Raw genomic sequence first — 22,083 nt, forward strand, 5'->3', positions numbered from 1 at the left:
ATTTATATTCTTAAAAAAAATAATAATAATAGTTTACCCCCTAAACTATTTGTTTGTTTATTTTTTAATGTTTATTTTTGAGAGAAGAGACAGCATGAGCAGGGGTGGGGCAGAGAGAGAGGGAGACACAGAAACAGAAGCAGGCTCCAGGCTCCGAGCTGTCAGCATAGAGCCTGATGCAGGGCTCGAACTCACGAACCATGAGATCATGACCTGAGCCGATGTCAGACGCTCAATCAACTGAGCCACCCAGGTGCCCCTCCTCCTAAACTATTTAGAGCAGGGACCCCAAACTGGCTCTTCTGGGGCTGTTTAGGGTCTGCAGATAGGTTTCATTTGGTTATAATTGCACTTGGAAAAGTATATGAGGGGAAATTGGATGAAAGTGGTCAAAAGATACACTTCCAGTAATAAGTAAGTACCGGGGCTGTAACATGCAACATGATGACTATAGCTAACACTGCCATGTGATATATTTGAAAGTTGCGAGGAGAGTAAATCCTAAAAGTTCTCATTGCAAGGAAGAAACTGAAGTTTTTCTTTTTGTATCTATACGAGGTAATGGATATTAACTCACTATGTTCATCATCTCGCAATATAGGTTAAGTCAGGTCTTTATGCCAAACCCCTTAAACTCACACTGTGCTATATGACAATTATATCTCAATAAAACTCAAAAAAAAAAAAAAAAACCAAAACCAAAACAGAAAAGTGTACGAATGGATTCTAATGGAACATGCTCTTCAGTGTGCCACAGCCCCATCACTTCCTGTGGCTTCAACCCCACCTGCTTCACACTGAGTTACCTGGCTGGCCTCTGAGAGCATGGTGTGAATTAAATAAAAGTAGAGCTACTCTAGCTAAAGTGAGCATGCGTGGGTGTGGCAGCCGGGAGCATAGCCCACTGCTTTTCTCCTTGTCATAGGCTAGAGGGTCACGTCGAGCAGTGCTTGATAACACCTGGGTTAGGTAGCCACTAAGGACCCTCCAGTCATGACCTGTATCCTTCTCTGGCTCAGTCTCTAGCAGATCATCCAGGAGATAAAGAGGGAAATGCTGGCTCAGGCCTCAGGCTTGGGTCTGTGTTGAACCATCCCTATGTCCCTGCTCCTGTCTGGGATCATAATTTTGTGATTGTTCAGCATTTCAGACCCCCACTGGCATGCCGTATGGAACGGTGAACCTGCTTCATGGCGTGAACCCGGGAGAAACCCCTGTCACCTGTACAGCAGGGATCGGGACCTTCATTGTAGAATTTGCCACCCTGAGCAGCCTCACTGGTGACCCCGTGTTCGAAGATGTGGCCAGAGTGGCCCTCATGCGCCTCTGGGAGAGCCGGTCAGATATTGGGCTGGTAGGTCGGCTGCCACCCTTTCCATCTGAGTCAAGTCGGCCACCTGAGCCCCTGCTTGTAAGATTTGGGGCCCTGAGCAACAAGTTGCGGCCCAGCCAAGAGACACTTAGGGTGACCTCAGCAGTGGTCTAGGACTTAGCATCAGGACACTGAAAGTTAACCAAGCCTCTAATTCAAGTTTCAGACAGGGGAAGAGAGCATGAGAGAGAGCACATCCTCTGGCAGGGAAAGGGAGCTGTGTTGTAGAGGTTAGGTTCCATGAACTTCTCTGACTTCTAGGAAGCAGGTTGTAGGCTTCATGCCCCTGACTCACATGGCAACCTTAGATCGCCAGCCCATCTGACCCTCATTTTCATGGTCTATTTGTGTTTGTTAAACTGTGTTTCTTAGAACACCAATGCTGAGACATGTTGAATGGTGGGCCATTGTATGAAAAGGTAATTCCTGGTCAATTAAGTCTGAGGAATACTAAATATACAGTTGACCCTTGAGAAACATGTTTGTGAACTGCATGGGCCCACTCACACACAGATTTTTTTACAGTACAGTTCTATAAACATATTCTCTCTTCTATATGATTTTTTTTCAAAACATTTTCTTTTTTCTAGCTTACTTTATTGTAAGAATACGGTATGTAATATATATAACATACAAAATATGTGTTAGTTGACTTTTATATTATCAGTAAAGTTTCCACTCGAGCAGGCTATTAGTAGTTAAATTTTTAGACTGTCCGAAGTTATACGCAGATTTTCAACTGTGTGGGGCTCAGCACTCCCGACACTTGCATTGTTAAAGGGTCAACTGTTGCATCCTTTTTTTGGAGAATCATAGCGAACACAAACAGGTGAAAGGTTATTGTGAAATCCTACAGTAAGTAAAATCTATTTAACTTTGCTTAACTCAATGTTTTCTAAGCTTATTTGAACCCAGAGCTTCCCTTTCTTCTCTAATACCTATTAACCCATGGAAATTGAACATGCTCTGGGCCAGATGATCTCTAAAGTTGGTTTCAGCTCTTAAATCAGATAATCCAGTGAAACTAACAGTAATGGAGCCAAAGCTGTCCAGGAAATAGCACTAGATTTAGTCAGAATTGGTTTTGACCCCAGGCCTTGCTACATCGAAACTATGTGACCCTGGACAAGTCACTCAACCTCTCTGATCGTCAGTTTACTTTAGCAGTAATGTTGATGTATTAATACTTCCTCCGGTGAGTCATTATGACTTGCAAAGACTGAGTTGTCTGAAAGTATTCAGGTAGAGACATGGTTTGTGCAAGTCTGGTTCTAAGCTTGCAAGTGAAACTTATATGGGGAATTCTTGAAAATCCCTTAAGAAGATGCCACTCTGGAGACCTACGGTAACTCCTTTAGTAAGTCCAACACAAGCAGGTTTTTCTTCAGCACTGGAACCATAGTGGACCCCATATCCTCTCAACCCCTACCATTTCTCTGTGCACACTAGCCTGTCTTCTGACAGTGTCTCTTTCCCTATGGGCCTTCTCTGGCCTGGAGCCTGCTCTGCATGCCTTTAGCTGGAAGTTCCAAGATGTAATGCTACCTGGAACAGTTCTCAATCAGTGACTGATACTGATAAGAGTTTGTGGTTTTCCAACCCCACACCCCAATAGCCTGCATGTCTCCCGAGAGCACTGGGGTGCCTGCCTTGCATCTGACTGGCCAGTCAGGGGTATGGGGAGATCCTTGTTTGGTCTTGAGCCCTCTTTTGGGACTAAGTTTCTCTCTCTCTCTCTCTCTCTCTCTCTCTCGCAGGTTGGCAACCATATTGATGTGCTCACTGGAAAGTGGGTGGCCCAGGACTCGGGCATTGGGGCTGGCGTGGATTCCTACTTTGAGTACCTGGTGAAAGGAGCCATCCTACTTCAGGATAAGAAGCTCATGGCCATGTTCCTAGGTACAAAGGGCGGGGGGGCACCTGGGTGGCTCAGTCGGTTGAGCGTCCGACTTCAGCTCAGGTCACGATCTCACGGTCCATGAGTTCGAGCCCCGCGTCAGGCTCTGGGCTGATGGCTCAGAGCCTGGAGCCTGCTTCCGATTCTGTGTCTTCCTCTCTCTCTGCCCCTCCCCCGTTCATGCTCTGTCTCTCTCTGTCTCAAAAATAAATAAATGTTAAAAAAAATTTTTTTTTTTTTTAAAAAAGGGCGGGGTAAGGAGGCCTTTGCCATGATTTTTCCCATTGTCATGTGTATAAACTTTCAGTTGCTCCCAAGTGCCTACAGAACCAGTTCTGAGTATATGAGTCTGCGTTCACAGCCACCATGGACTTCTTTTTTTTTTTTTTTTTAATTTTTTTTTTAATGTTTATTCATTTTTTGAGAGACAGAGACAGATCGTGAGGCGGGGAGGGGTGGAGAGAGAGGGAGACACAGAATCCGAAGCAGGCTCCAGGCTCCAAACCAACAGCACAGAGCCCGACGCGGGGCTTGAACCCACAAACTGTGAGATCATGACCTGAGCCGAAGTTGGGCGCTTAACCGACTGAACCACCCGGGCACCCCTACCACCATGGACTTGTACTGCCTACTTGAGGCCCACTATACCTCTTCAGGCCTTCCTGCAAGAGCCAAGTGAACTATGCTGCATTCTCCATGTGTGACCCTGGATTTCTTATTTCCAGGCCATTGCACATGTGTTTCCTTTGTCAAGAATACCTTTTTCCTGTCTTGATGTGTCCAAATGTTATTCACCCTTCAAGGCCCAGCTGAAATGTCACCTTGCCCACAAAGTAGCTTGATCCTCCTTCAGAATTTAGGGCCTTCAGCACCTTTTGCGCAGTCAGCTATCATCCACAGTTACAGCTCTTCCTACCGAGCACAGTGTCTATGCCTTATTCATTTTTCTGCTTCCCACAATGCTTTGGACGAGGTAGGTAGTTGATTCATGCCCATCAAATAAAAGCATTTTACCCTCTAGGCCCTTGGACACTAATAATAATGATATTGAGGAATTGTTGGGCACCTACCTAATAATAATTATTACAGCAACCACTCATTTATTCAGCAGATATTTATTGAATACCATTATGTGAAGTGCTGTGCCAAGCACCAAACATGGACTTTTTAATTTAATTCTTACAACACTATTTGAGATTGTCTCATTTATTTGCATGTGTATTTGGTACTTTGTTAAGATAATAATTTATTGTGCATATTTATAATGCAGTATCCTAGTGCTGGGGATTCTACAATAAACAAAACGAAGTCCTGGCCTTCATGGATTTACATTCTAAGGGAAGGTAAAAGTTCAAGTTCCCACTAGAATGTAAATGCCCTGAGGGCTGGATTTTGTCTTGTTTGCCACCCGTAGGTGCCTGTACCTAGTAGATGTGCAGTGAGTATTGTTGAGTGAATGGGATTGAGCAATCCTGTGAGGTGTGTATCATTACTCTCCCCACCTTAGAGATAATGAGACTGAGACGTTAGAAGGAAAACTTTGCCCAAGGTCACAGCTAGCAAGTGGTAAAGCTGGAGCTGGAATTTGAGTCTGGACGTTTGGCTCCAGAACCCATGCTCCTTCCTCTGTGCCTTCTTGCATCCTAGGGTGCTTTGAAGCTACACCAAAATATGGTCTTGCAAAAAGTGTAAGGCCGTGCTTCTGTTGTTAAGACCTGCCTTTCATCTCCCTCATCATCGACGTGTCTTCTTGCATCTCCTTTGCAGAATACAACAAAGCCATTCGGAATTACACCCGCTTCGATGACTGGTACCTGTGGGTGCAGATGTACAAGGGGACTGTGTCCATGCCGGTCTTCCAGTCCCTAGAGGCCTACTGGCCTGGTCTTCAGGTAGGAATGATCAGAGAGGTGGCCATTTTTCTCTGGAACTGGCAAAGCAAGCTCATTCTGAGGTATAAGTCAAATAAGGTACTTCAGTTGCTGGAGTATTTGTTTTCTTTTTTTTTAATTTTTTTTTTTCAACGTTTATTTATTTCTGGGACAGAGAGAGACAGAGCATGAACGGGGAAGGGGCAGAGAGAGAGGGAGACACAGAATCAGAAACAGGCTCCAGGCTCCGAGCCATCAGCCCAGAGCCTGACGCGGGGCTCGAACTCACGGACCGCGAGATCGTGACCTGGCTGAAGTCGGACGCTTAACCGACTGCGCCACCCAGGCGCCCCTGGAGTATTTGTTTTCTAAGGGTGGGGTGGAGAGACAAGAGAGACTTAGAGTGAATGAGACAAACTTCAGATTCTGCCAAGCTGAATTTTCCAAGGGGAGTGTTAAGGTATCGGGTACTGAGCTTCCAATTTGCTGTGAAATGTTATACTACTTAAAATAAAGTGGAGAGTGTCTTTCCAGGCTGTGTGGTAATAGCCATTGGCAACAACTGTTTCTCCACTGGACATTTCTGTCACATCTCCTCATTCTTGACAGCAGGCCTGAGAAAGGGTGTGAAAGCAGCTGGGGCTGCTGTGCGTGCCATCGTTATTGTTTTCCATTACATGATCTGATGGAGTTGCAGTGGGAAAGGCGGGATCTTGGAGTCCATTTAACCAGCATAACATATGCATGTTTACATCCACCTTTTTTCTTTACACAGATAGAAATATGTACCTTTTCACTGAATATGCCTTAGAGATCATTCCTTGTTGATACATCTAGATTACTTTTACTTTTTTAACAAATGCATATATTGTATTAAATTGATACAATTCATTTAACTAGTGCAATTCATTTAACTAGTCCCCCATTATGCACTTTTAGCCAACCTTCTTATTTTACAGGTTTACTTTTATTTTTTTAATGTTTATTTTTATTTTTGAGAGAGAGACAGAGAGAGTGTGTGAATGGGGTAGGGGCAGAGAGAGAGAGGGAGACACAGAATCTGAAGTAGGCTCCAGGCTCTGAGCTGATAGCGTAGAGTGGGATGCAGGCCTCAAACTCACAAACCGTGGGATCATGACCCGAGCCAAAGTTGGATGCTTAACCAACTGAGCCACCCAGGTGCCCCTAATCTTACGAGTTTGAATAGTCACATACCATTCCTTTTTCTCTTTGAACTCCTATTTTCATTCTTCTCCCACAACAGAATTTTATCCTAATTGTTACATTTTTATGCTGGATAAATTTTATTTATACCCTATTATATGTCTCTGTAATAAAATTTCTGTATACATAGAGATTTAAAAGACTTTTAAATTTCCTGTGTGACCATAGGCTCTGAGTATTAAATTTGTTTTCTTCTTGACTTAGTTATCATTAGTACATAAATGATTAAAGCCACATTAAGAGCTTACAGTTTTTGATAAATAATTATAAAACATAAAGACAATTTAATCAGAAATACATTTCTTAATGAGAGTTTGGGGCCTTTTTATTTTTTATTTTTATTATTTAAAAAATTTTTATTTTAGAAGGGTGCCTGGGTGGCGCAGTCGGTTAAGCGTCCGACTTCAGCCAGGTCACGATCTCGCGGTCCGTGGGTTCGAGCCCCGCGTCGGGCTCTGGGCTGATGGCTCAGAGCCTGGAGCCTGTTTCCGATTCTGTGTCTCCCTCTCTCTCTGCCCCTCCCCTGTTCATGCTCTGTCTCTCTCTGTCCCAAAAATAAAATAAACGTTGAAAAAAAATTTAAAAAAAAAATTTTTTTTATTTTAGAAAGAGAGCATGAGTGAGGGAGAGGAGAAGAGTCAGAGAGAGAGAGAGAGAGAGAGAGAGAGAGAGAGAGAGAGAATCTTAAGCAGGTTTCATGCTCAACGTGGAGCCCAACATGGGGCTCCATCCCTTGACCCTGGGATGATGACCTGAGTCAGTCACCCAACTGACTGAGCCACCCAGGCGCCCCATGGGGGCTTTTTTATTTTAAGTAGTTTGTGTATTTGTGTGTGAATAATACATATTGCTGAAGTGGGACATGGTTGTGTATCAAAAGTTTCATTCATTCCTATTTTCATTTTTGTAGATGTAAGTGCTGAGGAGCCTATACACATAAATAATTAGATGGAAATGGAAGGAGTTTGATTACTGCATTATCATTCAGTTCTTTGTAGTCATTGAGTAAATAGATTGAACCATATAAAACTACCAGTATTCAACCATTCAAAACTGGCAATATTATGTGGTTCTTTCTTTATATGATAAAAATAATCATTTAATCTGTCATCAAAAATAATTTTTAATGATCTCTCTGCTGACAATTTGACCAGTTCCTCTTTCAGTTTTTTGCAGGCAGAGAATTGGAAACCTTCTGATATGCAAAAGACTTTGTTACACAGTGTTCAGAGGCCTTCCTTTTTTTCAACACCTACACCGATCTTTTATTTTATTTTTTAATATAATTTATTGTCAAATTGGCTTACATACAACACCCAGTGCTCATCCCAACAAGTGCCCTCCTCAGTGCCCATCACCCATTTTCCCCTCTCCCTCAGACCCCCACCCACCCTCAGTTTGTTCTCTGTATTTAAAGAGCCTCTTGTGGTTTGCCTCCCTCCCTCTCTGAAACTATTTTTTTCTCCTTCCCCTCCCCCATGGTCTTCTGTTAAGTTTCCCAAGGCCCACATATGAGTGAAAACATGGTATCTGTCCTTCTCTGACTGACTTATTTCATTCAGCATACCTTCCAGCTCCATCCACATTGCTGCAAATGGCATGATTTCATTCTTTCTCATTGCCAAGTAGTATTCCATTGTATATGTAAACCATATCTTCTTTGTCCATTCATCAGTTGATGAACATTTAGGCTCTTTCCGTAATTTGGCTATGGTTGAAAGCGCTGCTATAAACATTGGGACGCATGTGCCCCTAGTCATTAGCACTCCTATATCCCTTGGGTAAATTCCTAGCAGTGCTATTGCTGTGTCATAGAGTAGTTCTATTTTTAATTTTTTGAGGAACCTCCACACTGTTTTCCAGTGCAGCTACACCAGTTTGCTTTCCCACCAACAGTGCAAGAGGGTTCCTGTTTCTCCACATCCTTTCCAGCATCTGTTGTTTCCTGAGTTGTTAATTTTAGCCCCTCTGACTGGTGTGAGGTGGTATCTCAGTGTGGCTTTGATTTGTATTTCCCTGATAAGGAGTGACGTTGAGCATTGTTTCATGTGTCTGTTGGCCATCTGGATGTCTTCTTTGGAAAAGTGTCTATTCATGTCTTCTGCCCATTTCTTCACTGGATTATTTGGGTTTTTTGGGTGTGGAGTTTGGTGAATTCTTTATAGATTTTGGATACTAGCCCTTTATCCGATATGTCGTGTGCAAATATCTTTTCCCATTCCGTCGGTTGCCTTTTAGTATTGTCGGTTTTTTGCTTTGCAGTGCAGAAGCTTTTTATCTTGATGAGGTCCCAATAGTTCATCTTTGCTTTTAATTCCCTTGCCTTTGGAGATATGTTGAGTAAGAAATTGCTGCGGCTAAGGTAAAGAGGTTGTTGCCTGCTTTCTCCTCTAGGGTTTTGATGGTTTCCTGTCTCACATTTAGGTCTTTCATCCATTTTGAGTTTATTTCTGTGTATGGTATGAGAAAGTGGCCTAGTTTTATTCTGCTGCATGTTGCTGTCCACTTCTCCCAGCACCATTTGCTAAAGAGACTGTCTTTTTTCCATTGGATACTCTTTCCTGCTTTGTCAAAGATTAGTTGGCCATACATTTGTGGGTCCAATTCTGGGGTCTCCATTCTATTCCATTCGTTTGTGTCTGTTTTTGTGCCAATACCATACTATCTTGATGATTACAGCTTTGTAGTAGAGGCTAAAGTCTGGGATTGTGATGCCTCCCACTTTGGTTTTCTTCTTCAATATTACTTTGGCTATTTGGGGTCTTTTGTGGTTCCATACACATTTTAGGATTGTTTATGCTAGCTTTGAGAAGAATGCCATACACCGATATTTTAAATTTAACCTAGTTTGGTGCTCAGGAAATCTTTATTCCCCAGGACAGTGTGCAACAGGAAGGTTAGAGGTTGCTGATAGGTCCATCTTGCTTTTGTCAAATGGCAGAAGGATAACTGCGAAGGAAACAGTGATAATAGATAGCCTGCCTTTGTGTTACAAGTATCTTTTCAGGCAGATCCATTTTAGGAAAGCAGAGGATCTGGAAATCTATTGCCTTAAAACTATTTGTGACTACATTCCTCTTGGGAATCCTTCTTGTGCAACCCAGGCATATCACAGATCACACCCTTTGACTTCCATTTCTGTGGATGTTCCCCAAGAAAATAATTCAAAAGGGAAAAGATGCATACAGATATTCCTAACAGCAAAGTTCATGACAAAGAAAACTTAGAAATGATCCAGTACCCTATAATGGAGGAACCAATAAATGATTGTATCTTAATGGAATGGGTCATTAAACAACTTTAATTTAAAAATGTATATATAAATTCCTATGTTACGTGAAGAGGTAGTGAACAAGAATTAAGAAAACATGAAGGAATGAAATGTACTGTTAGGCTATAGTGAGAAATTAGGAGTGATAATTAAATTTTTAAAAAATTTGATTCTTTAGATTTAATAATAACAAAAAAAATACACAAGAAGGCATTATATTAAGTATACTCTGATTACAACTCTATAGAATTCTGTTTTTGTGTGTTAAGAAAGAGAAGACAGGGGCGCCTGGGTGGCGCAGTCGGTTAAGCGTCCAACTTCAGCCAGGTCACGATCTCGCGGTCCGTGAGTTCGAGCCCCGCGTCAGGCTCTGGGCTGATGGCTCAGAGCCTGGAGCCTGTTTCCGATTCTGTGTCTCCCTCTCTCTCTGCCCCTCCCCCGTTCATGCTCTGTCTCTCTCTGTCCCAAAAATAAATGAACGTTGAAAAAAAAAAAATTAAAAAAAAAAAAAAAAAAAAAAGAAAGAGAAGACAAAGATGCAAATGGCAGGTACTGTAAGATTAAGAGGATAATTATCTTTTTATTCCTCTCTGTTTTGTTTTGTTTTTTTAAATATTTATATAACTCTGAATAGAATACATATTGGAGGGGCACCTGGGTGGCTCAGTCAGTTAAGTGTCCAACTCTTGATTTCTGCTCAGGTCATGATCTCACATGATCGAGCCCTGTGTCATCTGTGCTACCAGCACAGAGCCTACTTGGGATTCTCTCTCCCCTTCTCTCTGTGCCTTTCCCCTGCTCACACATGCTCTCTCTCTCAAAATAAACTTTAAAAAAATACAAAGTGGAAAGGTAGATATCAAAACTATTCTATCTGTGTGGTGAGGTTAAAGGTGATCTCTTTATACCTTTCTTTTTCTTTTTCTTTTATTTTGAGAGAGAGGGGGCAAGTGAGTAAGGGACAGAGAGAGGGAGGGAGAGAGAGAGAGAATCCCATGAGGGGCAGGGAGGGCGAGAGAGAAGTGGGGCTCATCCAAAGTGGGGCTCGGGCTTACCCGATGTGGGGCTTGAGCTTACCCAATGCGGGACTCGGACTCATGAACCACAAGATCATGACCTGAACCAAAGTCTGATGCTTAACTGACTGAGCCACCCAGGCACCCCAATATACCTTTATTTTTCAAATTTCCTAAAATAAAAATTAATAGAAGAGAGGGTTTGATAAGGAAAGAGTTTCATGTCTGTTTCTATGGTTGTTTTTCCTGGCCTGAGCAGGGATCATGGGTTCTTTCTCTGTGAGATTATAATCACACTAATAACCAACATTTACTGAACATCTAATCAGTGCCTGGTAATCTGTCTGACACATGAGGGTAATAAATTAAATATTTATGGGAGAACGACTTATGTGCCAGGCATTTTACCAGAATTATAACCCACTGAGGCAAATGTTTCTTTATAGATGAAGAAAGGAGGCTTAGATATGTTCAATTTGTTAATTCATTTATTCACCAGTATTTGAGTGCTTGCTGTGTTCCAGGCCCTGTCCTCATGTAGTTTGTAGAGGGTAAGACACAACAGAAAAAAATAAAACAGACAAACACATAAGTTACAATGAAGGAAACAGATGAGCGGCTGAGAGAGAATGTTGGATGGGAACCTCACTTGAGAGAAGAAGGCCTCTCAGAGTTGTGATACTAGAGCTGATACTTCAAGAATCAGATGTGGGCGATGATGTTCTAGACAGAGGAAATATCATGTATGAAGGTCCCAAGACAGGAAGGAGTTGGGTGTTTATCAGAAACAAAGATGGGGCGCCTGGGTGGCGCAGTCGGTTAAGCGTCCGACTTCAGCCAGGTCACGATCTCGCGGTCTGTGAGTTCGAGCCCCGCGTCGGGCTCTGGGCTGATGGCTCAGAGCCTGGAGCCTGTTTCCGATTCTGTGTCTCCCTCTCTCTCTGCCCCTCCCCTGTTCATGCTCTGTCTCTCTCTGTCCCAAAAATAAATAAACGTTTGAAAAAAAAAAAAAAAATTAAAAAAAAAAAAAAAAAGAAACAAAAGCGGTATGGCTACAGTCCAGGGGGAGGGGAGGGGGGGGAGGCGGGGCAGAGATCAATCAATGGAGGTCAGCACTACCGAGATCATGCAAGGCTTTCAGAGCTACAAGGAGGTGTCTTGACTTTATGCGGAGCCCATGGGAAGCCCTGAGGTGTGGTATATGCAGTAAGGCAGTTACTTTGGCTGCATGGGGAGAGTGGCGTGAGGGCAAGTGGTTGGAGCAGTGAGAAGACTGTGAAAGTCATCCCAGTATAAGATGCTGGTGACCAGACCAAGTGGTGTCACTAGAGATAAAGCGAGATAAATCTTGATGTTTTGGAAAATGGAACTGACAGGAGTTGCTGACAGAATGGATGTGGGGGTAGGGGGGAGGGAAAGGGAGGAGTCAAGGATGACTGCCATTTGCTAAGTGCCATGTACTAAGAAGGGAGAGATGATGGTAGGGAGGCAACTTTGTGGGAAAGTGAGGGAACCAAGAATCCTGTTGGGGAAATGTTAAATTTGTTCTATCTGTGAGGCATCCTTAGGATATGTCAAAAAGGCCAGCTGTTTCCCTGCAAGCTTGTGTTAATAGCTACTTTGCAACAGCTAGTAAAATTACAAATGCATGTATTTTTGGAACCAGCAATCCTAATTCTGGACATTTGTCTTACAGGTGACAGGTAAACTTTGCAGGTTTGAGGTGACATATGTACAATGCTATTTACTACACTATTACTTGTTACAGCAAATAACAAAACATTGGAACCAATCCAACCAGCTGTTAATAGGGAACTAGTTAACTTATGGTCCAAGCAGTGGAATACTATGCAACTATGTAATAGGAGGAAGGAGCTTTTTATGTGCTTACATGGAAAAATTAAGATCTATTGTTAAATGAATGAAAGAAAGTGCAGAACAGTATATTTAATAAGCTATTTTTTACGTGGGAAAAATAATATATACTCACACATATTTATGTTTATAAACTAATATAAATTGATTTGGGGTATAGGGTAAGAGTGAGACTTAGTAAAATCAATTTCCTATTCCTAAAATTCTGAACCAGATGGCTGTTTAAAAACCATAGTGGCCAGCATTGACTGAGCAGGGACTTGGAATACAACCTCTCTCCCTCCCAATAATTTAACAAGAAAGACACTTTGTATTTTGCATCAGATGGATGCGGCTCAGAGAAGGTAAGTGTCTGGCCCAAGGCCACACAATGAATAAATGGCCAACTCAGGTTTGATTGCAGGCTTTTTTGGCTCCAGAGCCTTTGATCTCTCTTCCCTGAGGTTATATGTGAGGTTTGGTATGCAGAGTTTCTTTTGTATGTGGGTTTTTATGCCTGGTGGCTATCTGCCTGACAACTACTTGTCTCCTGTAGAGCCTCATTGGGGACATTGACAATGCCATGAGGACCTTCCTCAACTATTACACTGTATGGAAGCAGTTTGGGGGGCTCCCGGAATTCTACAACATTCCTCAGGGATACACAGTGGAGAAGCGAGAGGGCTACCCTCTTCGGCCAGGTAAGCAGTATCTCTGACCTATCACGACCTGCAGGCTCTTGTTCTCTGAACCACAAGCCCTCATTTGTATGAGCCTCCATGCCTCACAAGTGCTCACAAGTTCATTTTTCCTCTTATGCTTCCAGTGGCTCTCGGTGGTTTTCCTAGTAGGAATTATTTATCCGCATATTTATCCCCAGATAAGGAAACTGAAACCTAGTGGGCTGAACTGACTTGCCCAGGGCTAAGTGTAGGAGATAGGACTGGAATGCAGGCCTCTTAACTAAATCTTAGGCTCCTTCAAACTTGGGCAAGTGAGTGCAAAAGGGAGAGCCAATTTGACTCCCTTTGAGTTCCTGCCATCAGGATTTCAGAAGTGTAGACAAACTTCCTAAGTCACTGGGTCAGGTGAATTGTGCTTTTATGGTATGGAGTATTAGAACTCTGGAATGGACCTTAGGAATGAATCATCTGATCTCGTCCACCACCTCATCTGCAGCTCAGAAATCAACGCGCAGAGAAGGAAGGTATTACACACTAGATAACTGTCTTAAAGTTCCTTTCCAGCCCTGATCCTCTGATTCACTAGAGGAAAGTTAAACACTGTGAGGAGGAGAAGGGAAAGGGGGCCAGAGGAAGGAAGTTTAGTCAGCACACACAGTCATCCCCCACCCCAAAGTGGGTTACATTTCCATTGTTAGACTCTTCCCATCTTCCCACCTGAATGCCTTTGAGCTGTGGGAGGCCTTCTGGTGGCTACTGCCCATTCTGCCCACCACCCCCCCCAACCCCATTTCCTTCCTTCTCTAGCTCAAGAGATTGTTGTGGGAGTTGAGGAAGGGGGAACAGAAGAAGATGTAAAACAGTGACTGAAAAGAATAAATTAGTCGCTTTGATTCCTAGAGGCTGCTGTTATTGGTATTTCTCATGTGTTTATTATCCTAGCTTTTTTGTTTTTGTTTTTTTAATTTTTTAATGTTTATTTTTGAGAGAGAGACAGAGACAGAGCATGGAAAGAACAGAGGAGGGGGGAGGAGCAGAGAGAGAGGGAGACACAAAATCCAAAAAAGGCTCCAGGCTCTGAGCTGTCAGCACAGAGCCTGACCATAGGGCCCAAACTCAAGAACAGCGAGATCATGACCTGAGCTGAAATAGGCTGCCCAACCCACTGAGCCACCCAGGTGCCCCTGTTTTTGTTTTGTTCTATTTTGTTTTGTTTTGTTTTTAAGAGAAAACTCTCAGAAGGTATTATACCCAGTGTTACCAACAGATAAAATGAAGACAGTTTGGGACTAAATGTAGGACGTAGGCTTGTGCATTCTCAGAGTTAGAGGGAAACTGAGAGGACTTCTAACTGGGATCGCCCTGTCATTGCCCTGGCAAGTGGTTTTCTAGTCTTTGGTTGAGTTAGCACCATGACAGGGAGCTCACTACTTACAGAGGCACCCTGTTCCATTTGCAGGATAGGGTGGCAGGAAGGCATCAATGGAAAGTAAGGCACCACAGTCAGGAATCCAATAATGCCTTAGTCCAGTCACCCTTCCTACCTAAAACAATAGCGAATGGGAGATAAGGTGCTTCTCTTTCATTAGATTGGCCAGTGTGTTACGCTCTGGTACATGTATCTGACCAGCAGTAATGAAGCACAGAACCTAGTCTAAAGGTCTCAGAGGGCTTTTACCTCCCCTAAATCCAAATCTAAGCCTGAGTTGTCACCTTGTTCTAGAGAGTTGGCCAATATACAAGAAATTAAAGCAGTGATAGCATACATAGGCCTATGTGTGAGGAAGAGAAAACAAGATGGCTGGCTCTGGGTGCGCTGAGCCAGCCAGCTGCGAACAACAGAAGAGGCTTCCGGGAGCACTGTCTTTTCTTTCTTTGAATTTAATTTTGTTTTTAAGGGTTATTTCTTTTTGAGAAAGAGAGAGAGAGACAGACAGAGTGTGAGCAGGGGAGGGGCAAAGAGAGAGGGAGACACAGAATCTGAAGCAGGCTTCAGGTTCTGAGCTATGAGCACAGAGCCCGACACAGGGCTTGAACTCCCAGACCACGAGATCATGACCTGAGCCGAAGTCAGATGCTTAAACGACTGAGCCACCCAGGCGCCCCTCTTTTCTTTGAACACACACAGTGTGTTCACTTACAAGTAAATGTACCCCAATCTGTGTCTTAGAATATGAGCAGTTAGATCAGTAATTGTCTATAGACCTGTGGGGTAAAGGGAGGGAGAGGTGGGAGAGAACTGGGAGACAGGCAGAGATCTTTTTTCCTAAAGGAAGAAATAGAACTTGCAATAATAAATCAAAAGGGAGACAAGTGCTGGTCAAGGCCCAGGAGGAAACAGGGAAGGAGATTGGGAGGAGAGATTGGTCTATGGAGGGGAGAGTTCTCTCCTCTCTGAGAAAAGACAGGTGAAAAAATAGAAACATCTGTTGAGCTGTAGCTTCCACCCACTGGGACCACCCTAGAAGTTGAATCTTTCTTTTCCATACTAGCTCTTCAGATATTTGAAAGCAGTAAACATAGGTTCCTGGGTTTTCTTTTCTCCAGAATAAACTTTCTCTTCAGGACAAACTCCTTTTGGCTAATATTCATCTGAAAATGGGGCCTATGCCTGTCAAATTCCAGTTGTGGTTATAGAATAGGGTAAGACTATTGCCTTGTTCTGGGCCCAGTGAAATGGTAGCTGTTCCTTTGTTAGATTGAAGATTGGCTCTTGAATATCTTAACCTTCATCTTTTTGTCCATCCCATCTCAGAAAGGGCCTCATAATGATAGGCTTATACTCTTAAACTTTAGGATTAAGTTAGGCTGTTAGTGACAGAAAATGAGTAGTGCTTAATTAAGATAGACATTTCGGAGTGCCTGGGTGGCTCAGTCAGTTAAGTGTCCGGCATCCGCTCGGGTCATGATCTCATGGTCCGTGGGTTTGAGCCCTGCGTCAGGCTCTGTGCTGACAGCTCGGAGCCTGGAGCCTGCTTCAGATTCTGTCTCCCTCTCTCTCTGACCCTCCCCCGTTCATGCTCTGTCTCTCTCTGTCTCAAGAATAAATAAACGTTAAAAGAACATTTTTTTTGAATAAATAAATAAAATAAGATAGACATTTCTTTCTCACTTTTGACCTCATATGGCTCTTTGTGTTGTCAGGGACCTTAATCCCACACCTGGCTGCTGGGAATAGTTGTCAGTCTAAGCAGTTGCGTGCTTGGCTATAGTTAAGGATTCTGTTACTAAGGAAGAAGGAAGGGACAAATATGGGGAGACATGGAGCAGCCTCCGCCACCTCTCCATCCCAGAGCCTAGCTGGCTGTCTTTCCCTTGGGGTGGGAGTCCATGGTCAGTTTTAATGCTGATCTCCACTAAGCTTCAGGCTTTGGGTATGTTGGCTCTGAAAACTCAGCATTGAGTTGTCCTGTGTTCTTCCTGGTTGGGGCTCTGTGGACAAGGTAGGGAAGGAAGGAGTCTCACCCCCTGAGGTGGGCCCCGAGCCTTCTCTGCTCAGCCCCTGGATGAGAAGGGTCTGCCTTGGACTTTACAGAACTCATTGAGAGCGCAATGTACCTCTACCGTGCCACGGGGGATCCCACCCTCTTAGAACTTGGAAGAGATGCCGTGGAATCCATCGAAAAAATCAGCAAGGTGGAGTGTGGATTTGCAACAGTAAGTGTTTCCATTGGCCCAAGAGTTGAGAAATGTCTCCCCCTGCTGATAAAGAGACTCTGGAATATTAACATTGAAGGTACCTTAGAAATGTACATATGCCTTTATTTTATAGATGGCATGACTGAAGAACAGAGAAGCCAAGAGTCTTGCTAAAGGTCACAAAGCTAGTAGAGGTAGAACTAAGGGTTCATTCTCAGGGATTTGACTCTATGCTCTTGTCATTGTCTCTGCATCAGGGGTCCTCAAACTGTCTCATAAGCTACTGTACAAGGGTGAATTTTGTGAGAAGTTTTGTGGAAAGTCTTGTTAGGTGGATTTTAGAAGGGAGATATAAAGTCCCATGGCCTTATATTCACACCACAGAGTCCTTAATGAAACTGTCCTAGTAGTTTCACAGATGTTTATTGAATGTCTTTTATGCATCAGGCACCATGCTAGGCTAATGGTTCTAGCAATGAACAAAGACCAAGCCCCTGAGCTGGCATTTTAGTAAGAAAAACAACAAACGTGTATCTAGGAGACAGAAAGAAGACCAGTATGGCTGGAGTAACATGAACACGGAGGAAAGGGGAAGAGATAATGTCCCAGAAGGAGGCAGAGGTTATATCATGTAGAGCTTTGTATAAGCTGTGGGAAAGAATTTGCATTTTGTTCTACTTAGAACGAGAAGCCTTGGTAGGATTGACAGCAGAGCAGTGACCTGATCTGATCTATATTTTAGAAAGATCACTCTGGCTGCTCTGTGGAAAGGGGATTGAAAGGGTCAAGGGGAAGAGCCATGTCACATCCTTAGAGGACCCAAGCAGGCAAGATGTAAATAAATGATCATTACAGATACGTAAAAAACAGATGTGTAAGAAAATTTTCTGGAAGAAAATTCACCAAAAAGTCTACAGAGGAATTTTAGGGTACAGGATTAAAAACAGAACAAAAAAAAAAAAAAATCCCTCTCTTTAAAAATTTTGTGTTGTGGTTATATTCTGTAAGGAGAATATATATACATCTATTTAAAGAAAAGACCTATATATGTAGAGGGAAAATAAAGCAGTGATCTGTTTTAGTTTCTAAATATGTTGTATTTTGTGAAAAGCCAAAGTGGTTAAGTCCATTGGGGCCTTCTTATGAACATTTGACTGATTTCCATGAAAATGAAAGCCTTCTGGAGGTCTTCCAAGGCAAATGATGGGAATAGGCGTCAGACTCCTCGGCCTTTGACAAAGAAGGCAAGAAAATAATAATTCTTGGCACATCAAGTCCATATTTTAGTCATTTTTTTGTGTGAAAAATAGATGCCACTGAGAATTAGTTTTAAGAAAATATATCTCAAATTCTGAGAGGATAAAGTAAATGTAGGAAGTAAACTTACTCATCCAGGACTGTAAACTTAGTTATGAATTTTTCTTCATAAAGACTTCTAATTAGTTATTATAGTAGCAAAAACTTGGATTAGCTAAGTAAATGATGCTACATTTTTACAATGTCATTAAAGGGTATGATTAGATGTGTATGTGTATGGTCACAATAAAGGCAGGTTAATGGAGATAGGAATTGTCTTGTCCCTAGGGAGGTTAGGGAAGACCCTGTGATCAGGCAGTATTTGAGCAGAGACCCGAAGGCAGTGAGGGAGCAAGCGGTAGGAAGGGTGAGTGATCCAGGTAGAAGCAATGCAGAGCCAGTGGAGTGCAATGCAGAAAGAACAAGCATTGCAGAGAACCAGTGGCGTGCACACATTTGCTCACAGAAGAGGAAGGCCATTCGCCGGACCCACGAGAACAAGGGAGAGCATGCAAGAGAGGTCAGGGAGAGAGCAGGGGCCAGGCTGTGAGGACCTGTTAAGCCATGATAAGGACTTTGGTTTTTAGTCTGCCATGAAGTGGGATGTCAACAGAGGGTTTTCAGTGGAGGAGTGACAGCTAAGACTTACCCTATAAATAAGCTTTAGGGTTAAGGATGGAAACGGGAAGCCCTGTTGGAAGTTGTGCCAATCCGGTTGAGAGTCAGTGGTCCAGGCTTGGGAAAAGGTGAAACTCTGAAACGTAAAGTGATTTTCCCAAAGGCCCTTAGCTGCTCGGTGGCAGGGCAGGAATTCCTAACGTGGTCCCCTGGCCCTCTCTGCTGCCCTGTGATACCACTTCTGACTTGCTGCCTTCTTCCTCGTGGCAGATCAAAGATCTGCGAGACCACAAGCTTGACAACCGTATGGAGTCTTTCTTTCTGGCCGAGACTGTGAAATACCTCTACCTTCTGTTTGACCCAACCAACTTCATTCACAACAATGGCTCCACCTTTGACGCGGTGATAACCCCTTATGGGGAGTGCATCCTGGGGGCTGGGGGTTACATCTTCAACACAGAAGCGCACCCCATCGACCCCGCTGCCCTGCACTGTTGCCAGAGGCTGAAGGAAGAGCAGTGGGAAGTGGAAGACTTGATGAGGGAATTCTACTCTCTCAAACGGAACAGGTCGAGATTTCAGAAAAAAACGATGAGCTCGGGGCCATGGCAACCTCCAGCAGGGCCGGGAACAACGTCTTCTGAAAACCAAGACGAGACAAGGGAAAAGAGGCCTACCAAGCAGAAAATCCCACTCCTCAGCTGCCCAAGTCAGCCCTTTACCTCCAAGCTGGCATTACTGGGACAGGTTTTCCTGGACTCCTCATAACCACTGGATGACTTTTTTGTTTCGTGTTTGATATAAAATATGACAGTAACTCTGCTTTTGACTGTCATGGTTTTCTATTTTACATATTGGGTTGTCTCAGGAGATTTCATTCAAAGAAAGTATTCATGGCTTAAAAAAAAAATGTGAGTCTAATTTATTTTTCTCATACAGTTGAAGGAACAGTTGAACCCGTAATCAGCCGGCTCCATAGACCCCAGGGGTTGATGGTTGAATCTTCCTTCCTTTGAAGGCTCCCTTCTTCCAGTATCTCCAGGGAGAGTGTTGTTAGGAATGTGTTCATCACGTCTTGCCCCTGCCTGTGCTTCTGCCTTTGAAGGTACCCACCTGTCTGTCCACGCAACACAGACTGATGAAGCACCTTTGTGTGCCAGCCTCAGCCTTAGTGTTCAGCGTGGACAAGGCAGTTTTTATTCTCGGGAAAACAAAATTCTAGCGGAGAGAAATAAACTACTAGATACATAAGATAGCATTGTGGGAAGTGCCATAAAGATAATGGGATGTATGCTAGAAAATAAAGGGGACAAGAAATCTACCTTAGACAAGGTGGTCAGGAAAGGCCTATAAGGAAGTGAGTTTTTAAACATTTAATTATGGAAAATTGACAATAAACAGAAGTGAGGAGAACAGGATAATAATCCCCCTATGTGCTCATCACCCAACTCTAGCAAACCCAGCTTCAAAGATGGTCATCTCATAGTCTTCTTTATTTCATTTATATCCGCACTAGATCATTTAGAATGACGTGGTCATTCTAAATCCCAAATATCATTTCATAAGTATTTCAGAATATACCTCCAAACACACCTATGAAAATCAATAATTCTTCCTTGGAGATTATAATCTCCAAGTCTTTAATTATGTTCAACATTTTTATTGCTTTATAAATATAGTTTGTTTGAATCAGGATCCAGATAGGGTACATGTGTTTGCAATTAGTTGATCTGTCTCTGATGTCTTCTAGTCTATAGATGTTCTCTCTCTATTTTTTTAATTTTCTAAAATTTATTTGTTTTGAGAGACAGAGCACATGCTCGTGTGAGTAGGGGAGGGGCAGAGAGGGAGAGGGAGAGGGAGAGGGAGAGAGAGAGAGAGAGAGAGAGAGAGAGAGAGAGAATCCTGAGCAGATTCCAGACACTGTCAGCACCGAACCTGATGTGGGGCTCGAACCCACCACCAAACCATCAGATCGTGACCTGAGCCAAAACCAAGAGTTGGACATTTAACCAACTGAGCCACCCAGGCTCTTTATTTATTTATTTTTTTAATCAATTTTGTTGAGATATGATTTACATACAATAAACTGTACCCACTTCATACATTTTCATAAGTTTTGGCAAACTTAGTCACCTGTGTAACCACCACAATCAAGATACAGAACGGTGCTCTCCGATAGAACTTTCTGGGATGATGGAATGTTCTAATAGAACTATTTAAATGATTGCAGTGTCCCACTGAGTAGCAACTACATGTGGCTGCTGTTAACCCCCCAAAACATGGCTCTGTGACTAAGGAACTGAATTTATTAATTTTTAGTAGACTTTATATTTAAAAAAAATTTTTTTTCAACGTTTATTTATTTTTGGGACAGAGAGAGACAGAGCATGAACGGGGGAGGGGCAGAGAGAGAGGGAGACACAGAATTGGAAACAGGCTCCAGGCTCTGAGCCATCAGCCCAGCGCCTGACGCGGGGCTCGAACTCACGGACCGCGAGATCGTGACCTGGCTGAAGTCGGACGCTTAACCGACTGCGCCACCCAGGCGCCCCAGACTTTATATTTTAGAAGAGATTTAGGTTCGCACCAGTCTTGAGCAGAATGTACAGAGATTTCCCATATACCCCCTGCTCCCACACCCCTATAGCCTTCCCCCATTACCAACACCCCCTACCAAAGTGGAACATTGTTACAATTGAAATACTACATTGACACATTGTTATCATCGAGTCCACAGTTTACATTGCGGTTCACTCTTGGTGGTGTACATTCTCTGGGTTTTGACAAATGTGTAATGACAGGTATTAACCATTATAGTCTCATACAGAGTAGTTTCCCTGCCCTAAATTCCTTTGTGTTCTGTTCATCCCTTTCTCCCCACAACTCTGGCAACCAGAGATTTTTTACTGTTTCCATAGTTTTGCCTTTTCCAGAATATCGTATCCAGATTAGCTTCTTCCACTTAGTAATATGCATTTAGGTTTCCTCCATGTCTTTTCATTGTTGACAGCTCTTTTCTTTTTAGTAGATTCTCTGGATGTACCAGTTTATTGAACCATTCACCTACTGAAGCATCTTGGTTCTTTCTTTTTTTTTTTTTTTTTTTTTTTAATTTTTTAAAATCTTTATTTATTTGAGAGCGGGGGAGGGAGTGGAGAAAGAGAGGCAGAGTGTGAGCGGGGGAGGAACAGAGACAGAGGGAGACACAGAATCCAAAGCAGGCTCCGAGCTGTGAGCACAGAACCCGACACAGGACTCAAACTCATGAACTGTGAGTTCATGGCCTGGGCCGAAGTTGGACACTTAACCGACTGAGCCACCCTGGTGCCCCTTGGTTAT

The 22,083-nt window shown here is 43.1% G+C and overlaps 1 protein-coding gene across 3 annotated transcripts in view; it reads left to right on the forward strand.

Moving 5' to 3' along the window:
• The window catches only part of EDEM2 (ER degradation enhancing alpha-mannosidase like protein 2), a 32,411-nt gene extending 12,848 nt beyond the window's left edge, over positions 1-19,563 (forward strand). For all 3 annotated transcript variants that reach the window (XM_045443629.1, XM_045443630.1, XM_045443631.1), the window contains 6 exons: positions 1,143-1,354; positions 3,130-3,271; positions 5,037-5,161; positions 13,062-13,206; positions 16,724-16,845; positions 19,012-19,563. In XM_045443629.1, the coding sequence (XP_045299585.1) occupies positions 1,143-1,354; positions 3,130-3,271; positions 5,037-5,161; positions 13,062-13,206; positions 16,724-16,845; positions 19,012-19,509 (1,244 nt within the window). In that variant the 3' untranslated portion in view covers positions 19,510-19,563. The remainder of the gene's footprint in view (positions 1-1,142; positions 1,355-3,129; positions 3,272-5,036; positions 5,162-13,061; positions 13,207-16,723; positions 16,846-19,011) is intronic.
• Positions 19,564-22,083: the final 2,520 nt, after the last annotated feature.

Source organism: Leopardus geoffroyi, chromosome A3 (assembly GCF_018350155.1).
Source record: "Leopardus geoffroyi isolate Oge1 chromosome A3, O.geoffroyi_Oge1_pat1.0, whole genome shotgun sequence".
Classification (NCBI taxonomy): Eukaryota; Metazoa; Chordata; class Mammalia; order Carnivora; family Felidae; genus Leopardus; species Leopardus geoffroyi.